The 17016-nt window shown below is 40.7% G+C and overlaps 1 protein-coding gene across 1 annotated transcript; it reads right to left on the reverse strand.

The window, feature by feature from the left end:
* Positions 1-1134: 1134 nt before the first annotated feature.
* On the reverse strand, positions 1135-16372 carry igsf10 (immunoglobulin superfamily, member 10). Its single transcript, XM_030108764.1, has 11 exons — positions 16170-16372; positions 13642-13771; positions 12040-12430; positions 10720-11484; positions 9543-10550; positions 8766-9380; positions 8564-8628; positions 7012-7273; positions 5960-6863; positions 4636-5002; positions 1135-4544 (listed from the first exon to the last, which is right to left on the reverse strand). The coding sequence occupies exons 1-11, from the start codon at positions 16370-16372 to the stop codon at positions 2994-2996; spliced, it is 6261 nt and encodes a 2086-aa protein (XP_029964624.1). The 3' UTR covers positions 1135-2993.
* Between the last annotated feature and the right edge of the window lie 644 nt (positions 16373-17016).

The following is a 17016-nucleotide window of genomic DNA, read 5'->3' on the forward strand; positions in this document are numbered from 1 at the left end:
CCCACAATCAGGAAGCTGCAGACCTAAAAACCAAAACAGTGCTGCCATTTAAATGGGTGAATTTCAGTTAATGTTGGCATTTAAGTTAAAACTAAGGGTTTCGCTAATGGTTCAACTTTAAGTTGCAGTGCCTTACCGATTAAAAAAAGAGTTAAAAAAAAAATCACCCTGGATAAAAGACTGTCTTCACAAACTCACAGAAGTAATGAATATTTAAAAGTTTCAGTTTTTGATTGGGCTTGCTGATTGTTTGATTGGAAATACTATACAGGAACATCTACCTTCTCACCTTTAATTCAGAAGCATATTTAAAGACTTTGTGTTCAGATGTCCTGGTTCGAAGTTGATTGTAAAATCCAGATTGATGAGCAATTTCTCGAACAACAAGACATTTACCTCTGAGCAGATTTGTTCTGTTTTTCTACAGTTTTCACGGTGGTCCATCACTGACCAAACCTCAACCGACTTCATTTTGTCCAAAAACAGGTTGTGTTTACTCTGCAGTGAATTGGTACTTTTACCCTAACTCCCCATGCTGACCTGCCTCGCTTTAACAGATGTGACCAGAAATCGGGTGCATTTGACATGTTGAAAATTCACAGAGGTCCTTTCACTACTCTCCTGTGAAACATTATTTTAAAAATGTACGGGCCAGACACTCAAGGGGGATACAACACATACAGAAAAACTCACACATTTAACATCTATATAAACACTCAGGTCAGTGGAAAGTAAACTCCATCAATATCCAAACAAAACCAGAACCAAGAAAATAAACTCACCATCCACAGAGGAGTCATGGTGGGAACGATGAATTGTCTTTCACATGGCATTGATATGTTTAAATATTACATTAACCTTTGTAACGACCTTGTGTTTGACTGTTGTCTCACATATGAGAGCATTTTTCAGACAAATCCTGTTAGCTGGAAGCAAGCTCTGAAAAGGATGGACGACCGTTCTCGGGTTCCCCACACCTAACCCGGTCATATTGCACTGTGATTGGCTGTAAAAAAAAAAATACCGTACTTCCTCCAAAGATTTAGAAAACTATTTTATTGACTCTGTCGCAAAATCCAATGTCTTAATTAGACACATTTTAATGGAACATCAATTTATTGAAACACTTGCAGTTTGAGATCCTCTTGAATCTTCATTCAAATGAATCATGAATTTGGCCACAAAATCAATTTTTTTTCTTATTCTAAGATTTCAATATTTTCAGCCATTGCTTTATCAGATACATTTTATGGTGCAGTAAATAATGTTACTGCACATACAAACACATGTCAAAATGAATGATTGTGTGAAACAAACAAATGTAACTGTTTTTCATGGTAATGTCCACTACAGCTGAAAAGCAATAAAACAAACATCAATTCACTTTCATTGGTTTTTTTTCTTACCTGAAGTTTAATAACAAACTAATTCAATTTATTACTCTTGCATTTAGACAATGCATTTTTTTGTGTGTGCAAGTTTTGCATAAACAACCATCTTTATTAGCAATCCACAATTATTGCAATTTATTGATAAACTGTCTCTCGTTGTTGTCTTTAATAGAAAACACAGACATCCTTAATTAAAATATAATTAAACTATTTCTTGAGTGCGGATATGCTGAAAGTCATAGAATGCATTTGGAGACAGAGTAAAGAAAATTTCATGTCAAGCTGTCTCGAATAATCTTAGCTGTACAATGTTGGAATTTGTATTGTATATTACTGATACACAAAATAAAAGCAGGAATACCAACTCATTAATTCCATAAATATCTGTGTTAGTAACTTACTTCTCTTTCACTCTACAGTCTTTTCCACCATCCTTCAATTTCATTGACATTAGGGCACTGAAGTCGGGACACGATCACAAAAATCAAAGGCTCCCCTGTGTGTTCGAACACTGAAAGGCCGAGACAAGAGTTATTTTCACAGCTGGAAAGGGAGGAACGACTGGGTAAATCTAATGACTTTCATAACAACGTTTCAGTAACCCACAAGGTCCAACAGCAATTCCAGTAGAGTTGTGAAAATTCCTACCCATGTGACATGTCTCATTTTAAAACGATTATCAAAGCAAACATGAAAATAAAGGCATGACAAGGAACAAGGTTTGCATAGTTTTAACTTTTTCATGCCCACGTTTTTCATAAAGTAGATACTACAAATAGACATACATATACTGTATTATTACAGATAAACATAATGTATAACATTACTATAAAATCTTGTGTACAACACAATAGATTGTCTGCATTTGTGGTTATTATTGTGCTGCAAATCGACATAAAGGGATTTCATTTAAGGCGTCACTATTATGCTGATGAGGATCTGAACATGGACTGTACTGTCCATGCAACGTGTCCAGTTTAAGACAAACCCTAGATGTTTTCTTTCTACATCTTTAAATGCAAAAAAATCTCAAAATTACACCTGAGCAGAATCTCACTGAACAGACTACCCTGCCTGCTCTTTTCATTTGCTGCCAGGTTGCAAAGCACTAAAGGAAAAAAAAAAGAAAACTTGTTAGGAGCTTTGTTTCCTCCTTTTGTTCACTCTGGTTGTGTGTGTTGCAATATCATCTACGGCTGTGATGCTGCACCCAACGCTTGGTCAGAGAAGTCTTTTTTGGCTATTAGGTTTGGTTTTTTTTATTAGGTATTTGGCTATTTGGGTATTTGCTGGTACTTTTCACTTCCATGAGAGAATCACTAAATGGGAAGCAACTGTGAATCTCATGACCCCAAGTTCCACATTTTTAATATCAGTTTTGCAGCTCCAAGTAGTTTTCTGGTTACAAAAGGACAGATTTATCCTTTTATGAAGTGTTTTTCTGTTTTGTTTTTGTGTTCTGTTTATTTTCCAAATGCATATCTTTGACTTCTTTTCACTGATATTTCACAAGACTTGTACCTTGCAGACAGTAGGTACTGGAACTATACCTATGTTAATATTTACATTTGGGCAGATCATTTTCTCTTGCTTTTTTTTCCCTCACAGCACAAGTACATACGTGATTTTTGAATCTGTACCCAGGTGGTTCTTGGCCAGGCATTTATATGTGCCTGAGTCCGACGCTGTGGGCTTCTGAATAATAAGGGTCCCTTGAGGGTGGAGCAGCTCACCAGCCGTCTGGTCTCCTTGCACTGTTGTTGAGAGAACTGAATCATTTGGAAGCTCCCAAGTGATTTGTGGTTTGGGGATACCGGTGGCAACACAGCTGAGCCGAATAGGTGTTCCAGTCACTGCCCTCAGACTGGGAGGTGGCCCAGTGGTGATCCTTGGAGGATAGCCAATGATAAGTACAGGGACTGTGAGTCCAGCCTCCCCGGCCTCGTTCCGAGCCCTGCAAACATAGTTTCCTCGGTCGTGGAGCGTTGTGTCATGTACAACTAACGTACCATTTTCTAGCAAATGGTACCGCCCAAGAACCTGAGGTCGAGTTAGAGTGTGGCCACCAGGAATGGTCCAGTAGATTCTGGGTCTGGGACTCCCATCAGATAGACAGTGAAGGTAAAGGGGTTCTCCAGAAACACTGCGTATGATTCCCCTTGGTCTTGTAAGAATATAAGGCTTCTGCCCAATTTCCAAAATGATTAGCTTCTCAATATATCCCAAGGAATTTTTTGCACCACAGCGGTATTTCCCAGCATCTTCTTTGCGAGGGTTGAAGATAGTCAAAGTTCCGTCGCTGTGTTCTTGGTGGTGAGAGCCAGTGTTGGGTCTGCCAGTTAACCGTGTTCCATTAGGTAAAATCCACATTATTTCTGGCAGTGGATTTCCATCAGCTGAACAGTTGAGAATGACATTTTTTCCAAACCGAGACACGACACGTTCATTGAAGGGATTCTTAAAAATTGGCCGTTGGAGCATTCTGGAGACTTCCAGCTGCACCACCATTACTGCCTCTCCTCCATCATTTCTTGCCAGGCAAATGAACTCGCCCGTGTCAGTTGGCCGGACGTTATGAATCTCAAGAGTCCCATTACGGTGAACATTAATCCGACTGCCAAAATATGGTGCTGTCAAAAAGATGTTATCAGGCATAATCCAAGTGATAGAGGGAGTGGGGTCTCCCTCAGCTTTGCAGTCAATGAATTTTCTGGAGTGTTTAGGTGCTACATCTTTAATCACTGTCCTGTTCTGTCGGTATCCATTAATTACTGGTGGAATTCCATCAATTTCAAGTGTGTAAACCTTGCTGTTTTCTCCACCGGGGTTGCGGGCCATGCACACATAATCCCCAGCATCAGTCGGCTTCACGTCCCTGATATCCAAAGAACCATTGACGTGCATTAAGTAGCGCTCATTTGATGCTGCTATTACGTCATTGGTGGGAAGTATCCACAAAATCTTCGGTTTGGGCTCCCCAAGGGCTTCACAGTCAAAACGAATGTTTCCTCCAGGCTTCACTCTGATGTGTGGCTGACTGGGTGGATTTATCCTGGGAGCAGCTGTCACAACAGTGATGTGGACGTGCATCTCATCTTTGCCCACCTGGTTTTCAGCATAGCAGGTGTACGCCCCTTCCTCTGACATACCAACCTGGAGAGACAGGAAGTAAAGACAGTAAGGTAAAAGTTGTGACTGTGTTTCCAGATTCCTTGTGGAGGGTGAACTCAGTAAAACAGAATACCTGGTTTAGGTAAAGCGTTCCGTTGTCAAACAGAGTATAGCGGCGTGTGCGTACTCCTCCACTGCTGGCATCGGACTGCAGAGCGCTGTTCACTACTGTACCATCTGGTAGACCCCAGGAGATCTCTGGCTTTGGTGCTCCTGTAGCTTTACAGTCTACTTTCAAGTCATTACCGTAGGGCACATTCTTCTTTCCGTAGAGCTTAGGCTCAATCTTGGCTGGCTTCATCGACACGCTAACCTTCATGAGTTGAAGGTCATCTCCAATCTTACTCCGTGCAACACAGAGATAGTCACCAGCATCTTTATCACTGACGGAGTTCACAATGAGAGTGCCATTATCATGAACCTGAATTCTGCTGCTCATTCTGGAAAAATGCATAAAAACATAAAGAACAGTAAAATATCATTACATATGCATATTAAACTGCTCAGCCACATAATTTGCATTTAGATTATCCTCTCTGAACAGAATCAGTGAAAAACCGAACGTATCTGTCAGAATGAGATAAACACATACAATTAAATAGTAAACAATTTTAGTTTCTGCGGTGAAAATGTCCTAATGCATGTTTTTTTTAGCTAACTTTTTGCTATGTGTTCGCGTTTCATTACTGTCTATAACATGACCTGCGTATTATATATTTTTTAGTTATCTTCTTTTGATGCAAATGTTCACTTTCAGCTGAAAGTTACGTACTTGTTGAAAAAGTTAAAAACCCTACAGAGTCAAACAGTTGACCTTAAAGGTAAATGGATGATTTTCTCGAAAAAGTCGAAGCCAAACGTCTGTTACTCACTTTTTGAAAACGCACACGCGCCAGACCATCCTATCTGCTCTGCTGCTCCTACGAACACGCTTGACGGCGTGATGCAAGCATTTCTTCAGCGTGATTGACATGTCGGAGGACCAATAGTTGACGCTATCATTACGCCATTCATTGGCTAAAACATCGCCCATTATACCTTTAACATATACCTTATTTATATATCACAAAAGTAATATTTACAGCAAACATATTTTATCATGCAAAAACTCTGCTGTTCTTTAATTTGACTGTATTTGAATGCTCCCTTGGTTAGTGTGAAATAATTCTACTTTTGGCGTCATTACAGTTTATCAAACAACTTTGTTAAATTTCTGATCTATTTCTATTCTTCGGCATCATCATTTACAGATTAAGGAAGGCTTCTAAAAGGTCAAGAGATTCTGTATGTTTAATAAATAGAAGTTAATTACTAGTACTTTAGTCAAAAATATATAATTGCTGTAGCTCTCATTCTTGTCTTTTTGCAGTAAGGCCTATTATTCACAACACGTTTACCTGTGCCACTGATCCACCACAGCTTTAGAAGGCAGCCTCCACATGATCCTGGGTTTGGGCTCTCCGGTTGCTGAACAGTTAAGTGTTAACTGATCCCCGAATGACAAATCGGTCATTCGCTTGGATTTCTCCACTATCTGAGGTGGTGCCTGGTGCACCTCTACTTTTAGAGTCACCACTCTTCGTTCGGAGCCAGTGGAGCTGGTAGCAATACACTCGTACTTTCCACTGTGCTCTGGGGTCAAATTCTTTATGTGAAGAGTCCCGTTCTCATGCACAAACATTCTTGTGCCACTGGAAGGTTGGCTGGATCGAACCACTGACCCATCATGGAGTACCCAATGAATAGTGGGCTGAGGGCTGCCATGACCAGTACAAGGTAACCACAAGTTCTGGTTTGTGTGAGCTTTCAGCTGCTCACGTTTGTCCTCAGTGATACCTGGTGGAGCTGCCACCACCTGCAGTCGGACTGTAGCGGTGTCGGCTCCAGCTGCATTGCTGGCAATGCATTTGTAATGACCTCTGTCAAAAATAGTCACATTCTCAATAACAAGAGTCCCCTCAGCAGATACCGACACTCTTCCTCTCTCTGTGTTCACACCCCGGACTTGGGTTTGGTTCGCCAATATCCAAGATATCACGGGCATGGGCCGGCCCTCTGCTTTACACTTCATCTCCACAGTGTGACCTGTGTGAGATTTTATCTCACGCAGCTTTGGTTCAAGGATGCGGGATGGGTATGCCACCACAGAAAGGGTGACAATGAGTTTATCTGATCCATAGTGATTCTCAGCTAGGCAAACGTATTGGCCCCGGTCTTTGATGTTGGCATTCTGGATTGAAAGAGTACCGTTGTTTAATACCTCAAACTTTCCCATTCTGCCCTTGATGGTTATGGTGTTTCCTAAAGAACAGAAAGACCAAAATCAACTTTAAAACATTCAAAACTAAAAGGCATTATTCAGATCAACAGAACATCTAAAAAAGTTTAACTACATTACATTATCATCTATAAAAGTGAATTTACTCCTTTTCCATTGTTTAGTTTTTACCTGTGCTGGGGATGAAACGTTTCCAGGTTACAACCGGCTGTGGATTCCCAGTAGCCTCACAGGGCAGGAATGCATCTGAGTCAGACAAAACGGTAAAACTGGCTGCATTTCCTCCGACTATCTTAGGTTTGCTTGTCATGACGTCTGTTGTGGGTTCAAAACCAACAATATTGACACCGGTAACTTCAGCGTTATAATCAGTAGAAACGGCATTGTGGGTCTCCTTGTTGTGCGGAGCTGGGGTGTTGGCATTCACCCTCTTCTTAGGTGAAAGGATGCTGATTGTGTCAAAGGTAATACGTTTATCGACACTGCCTCTTGCACCACTGCTTTTCACAGTGGGTCTGATTCTTGTTGGCGTCCTTTGAGTGGAGGCAGCAACTTTCCTCTCTGTTGGTTGTCTGAAATTGCTGTGGATTTGGGTCTGAGCTGTTGTGTAAGGTCTTTTTGTGGTAGCTTCTGTCAGCCTTGTTGTAGGTTTGTATGTGTTAGAGGTAATCAAAGGTGTTTTGGTGGTTTCATAGGTTGCAATTCTACTTGCTGTCCAGTCTAATTCATCATATGAGTCAAGTTCCTCCTCTGATGTTTGCTCAGTGCTCACAGCCATGGTGATTGTGTTCTCTCTTTCAGATGATGTGTGCTGTGAACTGTAGAGGGAAACACTTGAGTGAGATTGTGTGGTTACTTCCACTGTATTTTCCATTGTTGCTACCTTAGTAGCTGGAGTCTCAGTTGTGGTAATGGGATTTGATTTAGCAATTCCTGGTTTTCTAAAGGGGTCCTTGCCCAAAAATGGTCTCTTTCTTCGCCCTTGCCATCCATTTGTATCACCAGGCCTCCTTCTCATCACAAAAAAATGGTCAGGTAGTCCCCCTGACCCAGAGACAAAAGATTCATCAAGATTTTCTGCAGAATGTGGTTTGACAGTATGGGGAGCAGGGACAGTGTGCAACTCTGTTGGTGTTTCATCTGTTGTGGAAAAACTAATGTAATCAGGTGAATTTGTAGGAATTATAGTGATTAAACTGGGCCCATGTGTAGTAACATCAAATTCCAAAGAGGATTCATCTCCATAATCATCATCTACTGAGCTCTCTTTGCTTTGTGTTTCTCTGGATGGTGACAGAGTCTCAGGTTCAGCCAGTGAGTTTGCCGTGGTGGTGGGCATAGTGGCAGGAGCTGTGGTTATGGTCGTTGTAGTAGTTCTTGCAGTCATTGAGGGTTTTGGGGTGCTGAATGGCCTCCTTACTCTGCCAAGTATTTTTGCTCCCTCTCTTCCTCTAAACAGCCTGTTCCAAGGTATTCTTCCACGGATAACTTTAGAAGCAGTGGTAGTAGTAGTTGTGGTAGATTCTGTTTCTGTTGTTGTAGCCATGGAATCAACTGTGGACTCAGGAGCATCAGCAGATGTAAAGTACTCCCTGGAAACTTCTGATCTAGACTCAGTATAGGTGAAGGGAGCAGTTGAAGTAATATAATGGTTTGGAAAAATTTGACTTCTTTGTGTGGAAACAGGTCTCTCTGTTTTGCGTGAAGATGGACTTGAGAATACTGTTGGCTTGACCACCTGCAGGTCATTTGTCGTCGTCTTCTTTTTGTCTTCTTCACAGTCACAATCTGAGAAAATGGATAAAATACACAAATGGACAACTCATGATGCTGTATGATATGACTGAATATACATAATAAACTGAAGCACAAAATTAACATGACAAAATGACTCACAAAATGCCTTTGTGAGTCACATATCTTACCTGTTGTCAGTTCAATTCTGTAAGGCACAGTGGCATTCCCCTCCTTCTTCAGGGTGGGCTGTTTCAGTTTATTGATAAAAGATTGTATATCAGTAATCTTGTTGGGTTTGATGATTCTCCGGCGACCTTGAAATATCCTCCTGCTGCCCAAACCTCCTCCTCCTCCTCTGCTGTTTTTTCGTGGAATGATATGGATCTGCTGTCGGGATATGATGGTGGAGCCTGCTGGTAGCCGTGGAGATTTTATTGTCTGGGTAGTGTGGAAGGTGATCTCGTCCTGTTGTCTCTCTGTAGTAGTGATCGATGTGAATGTGGTTTGGCTTTCAGGGTCTTCGTGGATAGCTATTTCCACTGAGCCAGGTCCGTCCTTCATCGGGGTGACGTTAGGATCTGTAGTTAATGGCAGCGTTGCTCCCGTGGATGTCTCCTGTTCTGAAGGTGGGTCTCCTGAAAACTGGATTTGAGTTTCTTGTGAAGTTTCTGTAACTGTTAGTTGGAGAGTAACTGGGTGTGTGTTTGAGGGTGGCTTGCTGGTTCTTTCTGAAACATCCCAATTTGTCGTTCCAACAAAATCTGGAATGTGTGTGAACATGGACTCAGACACAGACGTTGAGTCTGACTGCATATACGACTCTGTTGTTGGCCAATTAATGTCTTCGAAAATTTCACTTGAGTAGATATTATCCCTAGATTGCTTTTCTATGTCAACACCCTTATTTTTCTTTGTGGTCGATGATGCTTGGAACTGCTTTTCTTGCCCAAACATTTGTGGCAAACCATTTGTAGTTGGTTCGACTACGTTTGTTGCAGCAATAAGATAGTCCTCGTGACCTTCACCAGAGCCATTTTCATCATCACCAGAAATTCCTGTCTGTGTGTAATCATTTTTTACTTTTTCTGTGTCAGTCTTATCTCTAGAGCCACTCTGAGCTTTCTTCACATATTCAGCAAATTTTTGTGGGTCTACTTTCCTTGAGACTTTGTCAAATACTCTGCCACTCCAGGTAAGTCTGTTGCGGATTGAACCCCTTCTTCGTGATCCAAATCTACCTCTAGAGTCCCCTCTACCCCGTGACCTTAGTCGTGGGTAAGGTCGGTCTGAGGTAATGGTTCTTGATTCCTGGCTTGCTCTATCAGCAGAATTAGAAGATGGAACCTCGCTGACACTGTCAGTGTCCTCTGTCAAGCTGGAATCCATTTTCACCTCTGAAATTATTGTTGACCCATCACTGCCCAAACTTGTCCCTTTCTCAGGCCTTTCTTCAGTCACCATCACCTGCGATATAAGCAGGTCGACCCCCAAGTGATTGGCAACCAGGCACCTGTAAAATCCTCTATGTCTCTCTGTGACACCCTGAATCACCAGCATTCCGTTCTCAGATACTTTTCCGTCGCCATTAAACTTGTCCAGTACTGAATGATCTGGTAGAATCCATGATACCAAGGGTTCCGGGCTTCCAGAGGAGGTACAGTTAAAGGCCAAATTTCCATCCAGTGGCTGCACGACTTGGACACCATTCACTTCTGCTTCCTCCACATCAGGGGACAAAACCGTCACTCGAAAAGTAAGGATGTCTGCGTCCAGGTAGTTTGTGGCAATGCACCAGTAGAGGCCTGTGTCTGAGGCATCTGCACCTCGGACGGTGAGCTTCCCTTCAGTTGTAATTATGATCCTTTGGTCCTCACTGGAGTATGGAGCTCTGACCTTACTTCCATCTGGCAAAATCCACTCCAGCATTGGTTTTGGTTCACCGTGGACTTGACAGTTCAACTGTGCCACTCCACCTATAATAGTAAAATAATTAAATAATTATATATATATATATATATATATATATATATATATATATATATATATATATATATATTCCATGTACATTTATAAAGTGAAAGTAAATAACACAAAGTCCAGTACATATTACACATCTTTGAAGATTTTCAGGAAATTTTGTACCTGTGAGTATAGCGTGTTCAGTCTTGGTTTTATTATCCCTCTTGATCATAGTCCATGAATAGCGATCCCGTTTAGATGATATATTATCCAGTCGTAGGTTTACCACAGACTGATATTTTATATGAAGGGTAGAGAAGGTGGTAGTCGTCCGGTCAAGCTGCAAGCTCACCTGTCCTTGCATTAGCCAGGCAGGAGAAGCTTTGATATCCGCTTCAATGTTGGTGTTTATTTCTTCCTCTCCATCTGCTTTCAACTGATTATATCTGTACACCATTTCTGGACTTCTGGCCAGCATTAATCCCCTCTCTAGCCTCATGGGAGAGTCACTGTAGGCAGCCAGGATCTGCCACAGTTGCTGGATGTGTTCGTAATCTATATTGCACACCAAGTATGTAGTTATGTTAGCGGTAAGCACAGTAACATTGTTTCCTTCTTCCACTTCCACAGTCTGCGTCAAGTCCTCAAATGCAGTAGGCCTCTGGACGGTGCAGAACAGACTGGCATCATAGTGAAACTGGTCAGTTAAGTTCATTTGTATGGAGCCTAATGGTGCAATGAAGTCCTTGGGGGAAACTGGACTGAAATTTCCCTCATCCATGCTGATGTTTTTTTGCTTCAGGTTAGGGTGGATCCATGGTTTGGAGCAGGTGAAAGCATCACTTTGGAGAAGGGATAGAACTTTGTTGTGATGAGGGGCAGGATTTTCACAAACAGGACATAGCTGGCCACCTGGATATCTCCGGTCTCGCTTGCATTTCAACACACCTGGAAACAGTTACAAAGCAGCATAGGATTTATTTGCTTGCACCATAAGAACATTTACAATGTCCATACTGTGTGATAGCCAAATCAAAATTAGTTTCTAAACTGTAAACCTGCAGATAGACTTATCAACATCTGATATGATGTAGGTGATGAGATGATGTATGATGTAGGTATTGATTTGTGCATTACACAAATATTATATGATAGGATGATGAATGCAACAAATGTTGTACTGTTTTATTTTAAGCCATCAAGATGAAGAGAGACTATATCATCTCAGTTTTCAGTGAAGTTTCTGAAAGACTGAAGTATTTTCATTGGATATGTCCTCTTCCTTGTGTAGCAATCCTGTGCACATCTCAGTAGCTTTCCCAAGTCTGTCTGTTCAGAGCTGCCTCTTTTTAAGACTGAGACATTATTTTGTGTGTCGCTAAAAAGAAAACTGTTTTGTTTTCCTATAAATTTTGACATCAAAAGCAATCATTGTAATCTATGTAAAAATAGGACAGCACTGTGCATTTAGAAATAGCTCCGAAGCACATGTGTGTTGCTCACCTGTGCTCCTGTGTGTCCAATGTGAGAACCACTTCATGCTGCAGTCACATGTCCAGGGATTCCCATGGAGGTAGAGGTTCTCTAATTGGCTGCACCCAGAGAAAATGTCTGCTGGCAGGGCGGTCAGCAGGTTGTCTGAGAGGTGGATGCTTCTCACTGAGGATATCTTGAAAACCTGGCTGTGCCTCAGCGTGATGAATGTGTCCGGGTGGAGCTGCTGCAGGCGGTTGCCCTCCAGATGGACCAATTGCAGCTTGGTCAGGCCGTAGAACGCCTCTGGGCTAATAAACTCAATGTAGTTGTGGTCAATGTGGAGTCTCAGAACACTGTCCAAGCCTTTGAAGGTCTCTTTGTTAATGGTCTTTATTTTGTTGTATGACATCTTCAGGACCTGTAAGAACACAATTGAGAAGTTGGAGATGCTTGTTTGTTTCAAGACTGATGGATTTAAACAAAGATATCCACAGACGACTTGACGTTCTAGACTGGATGAATTGTTCAATCATTCGTGTCGTCGAGAAAAATACAAGCACTTCAAATATCCGGCAGATCTTTCAGTGCAGAAAGTAAACAAACTTGATGTGCAATTATTGTCACGATTTTTCACTACAACAAAAACAAACTTTATCCTTTGGGTGAAGCTTGTGGTTGTTGTGATTTTAAGTGCTGTGCCAATAAGTAATTGGAGCAGCTCTATTTTCTGAGTCATTACTTATGCTACGGTCCGCTTGCCTCTACTTCTCAGAATTCCATGAAGCACAACATTTCAAGTTAGGCAACAGTACAGACACCTCTAACAAAGTTTCTCTTGTGCTCCTTCTTTCTTTTAATTTAATTTCAGGAACAGCTTAAATTCAAGCGGGTCACACTGCTGTTCGATCTTTGCATTTGAGTCAGTAAAATGGCACAAAATCTATTTCACTCAAACACCGTTGATGATAACACGTGGCACTGTGAACAGCCATTGTGGAAACTTGAAACATTTTAAGCTGCCCAAAGTTTAAGATACAGACCTGCAGACTTCTACAACACAGAAAACAGCTTGGAGATTTGGTGTACGGTGCCATTGGAAAGCAGCGTTAGTGGCGTCAAATATTTGACTGTGTTGTATACAGTGTTATCTAACTCTCTTCAGGATGTACTTGATCTCATATCATCAATATCAACTGATTACAGCAGATACATAATGCAATATGCAGTCATTTAAGTAAAGTTTCAGTAGAGGCAGTTAACATGCTAATTACAAAATAAAGATCACATTTAACCCAAAAGACATTGTCCGTTTGTGTTTTAGTCTGTTTTCCAAAATAACGAGACTCAGAGGATTTAATTAAGTTTTGCAAGATCAAATGAAAGTACTTCTGAATCACCTTCAGTGGAGTGAAGAGAGTAAAAAAGGGAAGCTTTTCCTTCATACTGATACAATGACTTTTAGTCTACCTCTAAGAATTCCCACCCTGTGAACAAATACCCTTCAGCTTTTAGGCAGTTGTTATTAAATGTAAAACCAGGCCAAATATTGCCAGCAGCTATTATGTTTAATATACAAGAACAAATAACTTTATCGCAGTGATTAGAAAAAACTCATTTTACTGATGTTACCTGTAATGACTTGAGGTCTTTAAAGGCTCTGTCCTCAATAGTGTGTATAGTGTTGCTGTGCAGCATCACCAGCTCCAGGTGCTCAAGTCCTGAGAGATCATTCTCTCTCAGCACTGTTATACTGTTGTACCTAATGGCAGAAACACAGAACATGCTTTGGTTAATAATTATCAAACAACAAAATCAGTGAATGCAGAACACAAATTGGTTCCCAAATCAATAGGCGTCGTTAAAAATTCTGCAGGAACGTGTTACAACTGTTTGTCTTCGAATAGCTCTGCTGAGAATGAATTTTGATGGTTGATCAATTGATATCAAAAGTCATTATTCATCCAAATCAAAGACAGTTTGCACTGAGGTTAAGGTCCAAATTTAAAGGTGAAAAACCAAATATGTATAAACTAATTTTGAGCTGTTTAACGTATTAATTGAATACAATTTCTGACCAATAACCTTGACTTGATTCTATTCTTTTCAGATTTTCACAGTGATTGGGATCAGCCTTCCTTGTTTAGATGTCCTTGTATAAACTTTCTGGGCGGCCTGGTCACAATCTTCCTGTGAAATGTATTGTGTGTGTTGTTATTGTCTTCTAATGTGGTGTAGGCTAGTGTTTGAATGCATTTGAGAGTGTGTTTGGACAGCCAATGGCTTACTGAAACAACAACATGCATGTATTTCTGCATGTTTCATTGATCATCTTTGCCAAGACGATTTGATGTAAGGTTTTTTGTAGGAAAAAGGGCGTTATATCTGGTCAAAACAAGATTGTTCGAGTTTTAGGAGCTTCATTTTCAAAGGAAATCAGAAATATATTGAAATACTGTGATGTTTTTTGATAATGGATGTGATTACTTTTATTTTGCAGGTTGTTTCGTGCAAATTCGAGCTGTGGGGGCTGAGCTGTGTTCCGCGAAGCTGGAAGCTCAACTCGTTATATATTTCTCTATTTCAGCTGATTTTTGACTTAATGGAGACTTATTTTTTTAAATAAGCACAATATAAGCCAAGGCCATGTCTAAAATATATCTATTATGGTATTGGATCAGTTTCTGACCAAAAATAGCATCAGCAATATACTATCTATGAAGTTACAAAGGCTGAACTAATATAGTATCTCGATGTCCAGAATTTCCGGTAGTGTCCGTACCCCTATTCAGTTCCTCATTCCTACTATGTATTTGGCTTGAGCTGAATGTTCTATTTTATATACCTGGGTAGCACTATTTGAATGATGATATGTTGTGGATATAGTGCACACAATTAATATTACAACAGTTGCAAATGGGATCTGTTGTTTGCAATTGTAGTGTCCGTACCCCATGTAGTGTCCATACCCTCGCATTTTGTTATTCCACTTAGAAGTTGAAATTCTTGATATTATTGGAACATGTGAGCATGTTGAAAAGGGGTGTATTTATCTACAACTCTCAAGACAACATATTTGCCTAAAAGTACATCTTTTACCCACAGAAAACTAACGCAGAGAATCGAAGCAAGGACTTTGAATTCCAAAATTCCTCTTTTTGAATAACTCGCATAATGCTACGGGAAAATTCTCATTTGGTAAATTTGGTAATGGTAATTGCCAGATAGTTTAAACAACAATTTCAGTGACTTTATGTTATTTCACTGCACTACCAGTTAGAGGTCGACCGATTCATCAGATTGGCCGATTCATCGGCCCGATAGGACGTTTTACAAACTTCTGAGTGTCAAGATTTCAGAAATAATCCAGTTGTTGTTGTTCATTGGATACAAATCAGTTAAGAAACATAAATTACAGCAATCCAGCAATGTGCAAATTGTATGTGCAAACATTTATATTAAGTTTGCAGAAAAGATCATTTATTTTCCACATATTTCATCACATTTGCACGTTATAGAGTCTTTTGTGGTCATTTGATGGGCAATAAAGCAGAGTTCTGTTCATATATTTTACTAAATTAAACAAACAACTGAGTTTATTAAGTTGTAGTGATGCTCTTCATCTGTTTTAAGTCTTGTTATGCTATCCAAGTCATGCTAATGTAGAGTCCATACCCCATTTTACCTCGACATCTTTAACTGATCACCATTTTACTACCAAATAAGATTACTGGATGAATTTTTTTGCATCTGATTGCTCGAAAACTGTAGTATAGTGAAAATAAAAATTGGCACAGTTTGTTGAGGCTGAATTTTTTAGTCTGCTGTCCACCTGGAGTCAATGTTGATTGTGACCAGGCCGTGGGGCAAAATAAATGTCTTACAATCTCAGTGGAAAGCTCAGTCTGAACATTCAGATGAATTTCACACTTGGAAGTGAGAGCTTTCCCTCTTTCTCCCTCCTCTTATTTGACCTTTTTTTTTTCCACCCCTCTCAGAAAACAGCATGCAGTTTGATCAAAAGATCTGAAGTAGTTAACAATAGTTGTTTCTTAAGCGTCAGTAGTTTCCTTGTAATCTTTTTAACACGCATGTGGCTCAAACCAATCATGTAAAATACTTATCCAGTCTGCTGAAAGCTGGAAGAAAGCAATGCTTACCCAAGGTTCATTCTTTCCACAGCTGGCTGGATGTGGTCAGGTACTGCGGTTAAGTATCTGAAGGTACAGTGCACCTCAGTGGGGACGTTACAGGCGCAGGATTTGGGGCAGTCGGCGCTCGATGGCAGCACAGCAGCCAGGAACAACAGAGCTCTGAGCAGCCACCTCCGCAGGTAGGAAGCACCGCAGACACACACACTCATTCTGCACCGAGACGAAGCGTCAGCTCCGCGGCTGACAGGAGGTTTCACTTAGTCCTGAAGCTTTAATGAAACCCACCTGAAGAGAAAGGGATGGAAACTTGAGGCACGGGGAACGACGTCAAAGATCATTTCTTTAACAAGTAGGAAATGGAAGACATGAAAAATTTGACCACAAAGCAGTGACACCAAAAGTCATATTGGCCCTCTTCATTCATACTAATCAGACCCTAAATCATAGTGAGAGGCAAACCACCCCCCTAACATGGCTTCACATGTAAATCAATGAATCTGTCCAATCATATATTGGATCAGTGTATTCAGCTACACACCGCTTGAGCAGAGCCCAAAGTGCACTGTTGATCACATTCACACACCGGCGGAAGCATCTGCCATGCAAGTCGCTCAATCCATCCACTGGGAGCAATTTGGGGTTCAGTGTCTTGCCCAAGGACTCTGGCAAGTGGACAGGAAGAGATGGGAATCGAACCAATGACCTCTCAATTGTCAGACAGCCATTCTTCCAACTGAGCTCACACCAGAGAAATAGTTTTATTGCAATTTTAATCTAAGAAGTTGCATATAGTCATTCATGATTGATGAAGTATAAGGTTTCTACCTTCTATGTAATCATAGAAGAATTGAAA

The sequence above is a fragment of the Salarias fasciatus genome, chromosome 14 (genome assembly GCF_902148845.1).
Source record: "Salarias fasciatus chromosome 14, fSalaFa1.1, whole genome shotgun sequence".
Taxonomy (NCBI): Eukaryota; Metazoa; Chordata; class Actinopteri; order Blenniiformes; family Blenniidae; genus Salarias; species Salarias fasciatus.